At 41.3% G+C, this 5,449-nt stretch overlaps 1 protein-coding gene across 7 annotated transcripts in view; it reads left to right on the plus strand.

Moving 5' to 3' along the window:
- Window positions 1-5,449, plus strand: part of Rptor (regulatory associated protein of MTOR complex 1) — a 348,014-nt gene that overhangs the window by 195,285 nt on the left and 147,280 nt on the right. The window contains exons 1-2 of one of the 7 annotated variants that reach the window (XM_010618591.3): window positions 1,972-2,387; window positions 3,465-3,593. The exons of 5 other annotated variants lie outside the window; for them this stretch is intronic. In XM_010618591.3, coding sequence (XP_010616893.1) covers window positions 3,478-3,593 — 116 coding nt within the window. In that variant the 5' untranslated portion in view covers window positions 1,972-2,387; window positions 3,465-3,477. Of the gene's footprint in view, window positions 1-1,971; window positions 2,388-3,464; window positions 3,594-5,449 lie in introns of those variants that run through there. One more of the 7 variants, XM_019206687.2, reaches the window with a different exon arrangement.

Genomic DNA, 5,449 nt, shown 5'->3' on the forward strand with positions numbered 1-5,449 from the left:
AAAAAAAAAAAAAAAAAAACTTTAGCCTGGTATCTAGTATCTCAGATGAGGCCTGGATGTGAATACTCTATTGACTGTGATTCTGTAAGACCTCGCCATTTCAAAAAAGATAAAGAAAGAAATAAAAGATGCACATACTGAGAAGATGTAAGACCATCTTTATTTAAAGACAACTAATTGTAGAAAATCCAGTAGAATCTACAGAAGCAGTTTTAGAACTGTTAAGTGATTATAGCAAACTTGTGGGATAGAAAGACCAATAAATAAATCAGTTCTATTTCCAGACACTTTTAATTGACGAAGCCCAAATTTTAGAAACAACACCATTTTGTCACCCTGGAGATGATGATTTTATGGGTTCACATATAACTGGTAACTCTTTAATCTCAAGGATTACATTTTCTCCAGGAGGGGCCAATCCTTTTATCCTTTAATTGGGTTATAAAGGAAATGATGCAAAGATGGCTTCCAAATGAATCAGTTTATTGCATTGCACACAAAAGCAGATAAGCAAAAATAAGCAAAAGATATACATAAAAATATAGGCAAAGATAGATAAAAGAAAATTACATGTTAGTGGAATAGTCCAAATGCCAGTTCCTTCCAGGTGGCACTTGTGTAGGTCTGTGATGCTGTCCAGTTTTCAAAGTCATGAGGCTGTTCATTCGGTAGCACCTGCAGTGCCAGTGCTCTTTAGAGTGAGATGGGTCTCAGAAGGCAGCCAGAGAGCACTTGTGTGTATCCTCTCAGAATATGCAGTGTCTTGGTTCCCCAGTGCCTGTTCTGGAGGGAAAGGTGTGGAACATCACTAAATTTTTTGCATATTAGGGGCACAGGTGTCACTGTGGCTGTCTGTAGCCGGTAGGCAAAGGGATTGTCACCAAGCCACTGGGCTCATCTGCCACTTGTGTTAAAAGAGAAAGCTCAAAAGGGTTTGCACTGCCAATACAAAGTCATCTTAACCAATTAAAATAGCAACTTCTTAAGGGCCGGGGATTTAGCTCAGTGGTTCGGTGGCCTGCCTTGCAAGCGCAAGGACCAGAGTTTAATCCCTGGTACCAAAAAAAAAAAAAAAAAAAAAAAAAAGCAGCTTCTTAGATCCACAAGAGTCATGACATGACAAAACACACATGGCAGCATATCTGTTACATTACAAAAGCCACCAAATATTTTGTATATACACCTGACAAGTGCCTATAGTGTTAATGTGTAAACTTTCACAAAGCCACTCAGTAAAGAAAATGACAGTATTTACTGCAGATGTTTCTGGAATAATAAGACACCTGTGCCCAATAAAATAGACCTTGTCTGTGATAACACCTTATACAAAATGTGACGCAGGCTAGGTTGTATACCCAAGTGTAAAACTCAAGGTTATCTGTCAGATTTCAGAATCAAGGTAGGGAAGAAAGTGGAGTGGGTGAGACTTGAGAATATTTAGAATGGCCATGGTGCAAAGAATCCATCAGTAGTTGTTGTGATAAAAAATAAATTCAGTATTTGGTCCTGGTTCCAAGTTCCTGGCCCTTTGAAATCCCCCAGGATATGAGTGTCTTTGGTATCTAAGAAGATGGCTGGGGTCCCAAAGACAGCATCAGGGCAGGGTTGATCACCAGAAAGACCTAGGTAAGGACCAAAGATTGGGCCTCTTGAGTAGAGGGGCTAGTGATGAGGTGGCCAGTGATTCATGCCTAAGGAATGAATCCTACATTAAAACTTTGTAAACAGAGGGGCTTTGGAGCTTCCAGATTGGAAGTGCCTGGAAAATGATGGGCTGGAACATCAGGGATGCTCTGTGCCTGTGCTTCAGTTCCATCAAGCAGTGCCTGAGTTGTATCCTTTACAATAAACCACTAAATTAAGTAAAGGGCCTTCCAGTGTGCTATGAATTGTCCTGGTGCTCTGTTGAACCTCAGGAGGAGACTCTGGGAATCCCAGTTGATAGTCCTGGGTCAGACTGTACAGGTGGGGCAGGACTTGTGACTGGCATCTGAAATGGGGTCATCTGTGGCACTGAGCCTGTCCCTGTGGGGCCTTGCTCACCCAAGTAGTGTCAGAACTGAGCTGAGTCAAAGGTCACTCAGTTGTTGAGTCACAATTGTGTTGGGACAGAGCACAACCAGGTCTGAGAAAGATGGCACTGTTACACAGGGGAAATGAACAAAAGGAGGGGAAGTAGGGCTGGGTGTGACTCAGTGGCACAGCAGCACAATGCCCTGGATTCCATCTCCAACACAGCGACGGAAGGATGACTATGAAGGGAAAACATCTTATCAGGGCTAGAAGTGTCACAAATTGTGAAGCAGTTCTGCTACGTATAAGACATGTGGCAGTGAGTTGAAGAGAGGCACAAGATGCTGTCATGGGACCTCCCCTTCGTGAGAAAGGCAAGGGTGTTCAAAGACCTTAAAACCCCCACTTATTAGTTGGAATGGGAATAAGGGAGGGGGTAGAAAGGAAGAAAGGGACAAGGAAGAGAAGTGAAAATAGAAGGAAAAAATGGAAACAAAGCTTTTTTACATAGGAGAGGGGCTTTAGAGGAGGAGGGAATGGGAAAAAAGAGGCAGGATGTACCATGTACAGTGCAAAGTCCCTCTGATGGGTTCAGCATTATGTACTCCTAAAATGTACCAATAAATGTTTCGTTATTAAAAGTAAAACTCATTTATTTCCAGTAAGGTGGGGGTCAGGGGTGTGGAGTCCATCATGCTTACTGCAGTCAGCACGTTCCTGACGTTATTAAAGTAGAGCTGGGGTCATTCCAGCTGCTTCAGAAAAAGCAGAAAATGCAGCCTGGACTGAGCCAAGTCCTGGGCAGACTGCTTTATCCTAGGATGCACCAGGAGAGAAAAAGTCTTTATAGACAAAGTGCCTGCCACGCCTAGGCGCAAGAAGAGAGATTGGAAGCGTTTGCTCAATGCAATTGCAGAAAAGTGGGCTCTGTGGGGGAAACAAGGCAACAGAAATAACCGGAGATATTGAGATGACAAAATAATACACAAAGGTGAAAAGAGAACTGACAGAGAAGGGAAAACTTCAAGAAATCAAATAATTCAGTTGTGAAATTTAAATGCTTTCAAAATCACTTGTGAGTAGAAGGAGTATTATGGGAAGTGAAAATAATAAAAAATAATGAGAAGCACAAAACAAACCAGTGAAGATTCACATACATAATTATTCTTGAACTATAGAACAGTGGTGACAAAATAGTATTTAAGTATATGCTGTTTACAAGTATAAGCTGCCTTATTTTCTTAAAGTCACTGTACTAGAAAGCCAGTCCTGACAAGTACACAAAAGCATTCACACCCAGCACGTGTGAGCTCCGTCATTTACGAGCAGGTGGAACCCTTCGTTATAGTGAGAGAATCATAAATGTTGGCCAGGTGAGAGTCGTAGTGGAATCATCTGAGGGTGACTTCCCATGCGACTGTCCATTAATGTGTTCCTCATCTGATTAACAGGTCAAAGGGAAAAATGTATTTGATAAAAATGAATTTAATGCAAAGCTATAGGAGAACAACAGTAGAATACTTTGCCGAAGAGAGAATTCTCCAGCAGCCACCCTTCTGCCCTCATCCCCAACAGGAAAGGTATTCTGTTGTTGTATTTAGCACTTTCATTCATTGGACACAAATAGCACAGCTGAAAATGCTATTTGATATAATGATTAGATGAGAAAACAAAGTGAAAGATTCTGAAGAGAAGGCAAATTTGCATTGTTTATGAGTGATTTAAGTTTTGACTTTGAAAAATAAAATAAAATCAGTTGAAAAACTTTTAACAGGCCAGACACATCCCTGTAATCCCAGAACTTGGGAGACCAAGGCAGGAGGATTGCCATGAATTTGAGGCCAGCCCAAGCTACACAGTGAGTTCAAAGCCAGTCTGAACTACCTACCCCGACCTTGTATCTCCCCCCACCCCACCCCCGAAAAAAAGGAAAAGAACTATTAACAGTAGCCTAAGTGTTCTACAAAGTGGCTAATTCCTAAATGAATCCATGTGTGCAAATAAATGCTATAAAGTGGCCCCCTCTGCAGAGGAAAGGGATGGGTGTTATGGGGAGGACACATGAGGACTTTTGGGTTTGTTGATGTTCTGTTTCTTAATGTGGGTGCTGGTTTTAGGATTTTTAATTTATTATTCCCTGAACTCACTATCTCACATGGTCTTCATGTACTGTGTACTTCAGAGTTGAGTTCTCTGCTACCAAAAGTTTTCTGACTGGGATTGGTTAAACACAAACATACAATAAAGAACCACTTTTAGGGCTGGGGATTTAGTTCAGTGGTTCCAGTGCCTGCCTCTCAAGCTGAAGGACCCAAGTTTGATCCCCAGCATCCACCCCCCAAAAAAAACATTTTAAGTGGCCTGGAATGCAAAAAAAAAAAAAAAAAAAAAAAAAAAAAAAAAAAAAAACAGTGATCAGAGCACCTTGGTTTTCTCACAGAGTTTGCAGAAAGCCCACAGGTAACCAGCCTTCTCTAAATCCAGACCACCAGCTGAGAAGGAAGGTTCAGTCTCCGATTAAGACTAAGTTTTGCTTCATACTCATTACAGTCCATGTTTGACCTGACCTTAGGGTTAGCAAATTGTCGCATTTCCATAGTGTATGTAGCAAGCACTCCCAAGCCCATCACCTAGCCAATACCTCGACCTTAGCAGTAACCTCCCTGCCCTCCCCTCCCCAGGCCCACTACCCTGTGTTCTGGGCTCATCGTTTCTTTGGTAACCTTTTTTTAAAATTAAGATTACTAGTGTTCTCAGATTTTAAATGTATTGATGACTAATGCTAAATGTGATTTTGAGGGACATTTCCACTTAGTAATATGTTGCTAGTATTCATGTCAACGTTTGTCTGCCCATTCCCTTTTAACTGCCTATATTGGTGGTGGTGACCGTTTTTAGGGCTTCCGGTGATAACAAACAGCCGGTTGCAGCATGCATGCCGCAGGTTCTCCACCATTGGATATCGTTCCATCTGTAGATACACTGGTCTCTGCACCTCATGTTCTCTTTGACAGTTGCTCCCTTGTTTGTTTGCTTTGAGGTGCTGTGTTGTACTTTTGCTATCTATTATGAGCAGTAATCCCATATGTTCTGTTGCATATTATGCAAGGATTTTATATATATACTGAAAAGCAGTTGCGTGAGATTTCAGTTTCTGGGATTGTTCAATTTTAAGAGATAGTAACTGTGTTTTCCAAAATAGTTATGCCACCTTAAACCCCTAGAGTAGTGTTTAAGATATCCATCTACATCCTTACTAGTAGTTGATGTCGTCATGCCGTTTCGTTTTTGCTAACTGAATGAATGGGAAATGATGTTTGTGTGTGGTTTTGTTTTGAGGTGATAGAGATGGAATCCAGGGCCTTGTTTATGGTGTGCAAGCGCTCTACCACTGAGCTACATCCCCAAGTCCTTTTTTTTTTTTTTTTTTTTTTTT

Source organism: Fukomys damarensis, unplaced genomic scaffold (genome assembly GCF_012274545.1).
Source record: "Fukomys damarensis isolate Sample0158 unplaced genomic scaffold, DMR_v1.0_HiC HiC_scaffold_23, whole genome shotgun sequence".
Lineage (NCBI taxonomy): Eukaryota > Metazoa > Chordata > Mammalia > Rodentia > Bathyergidae > Fukomys > Fukomys damarensis.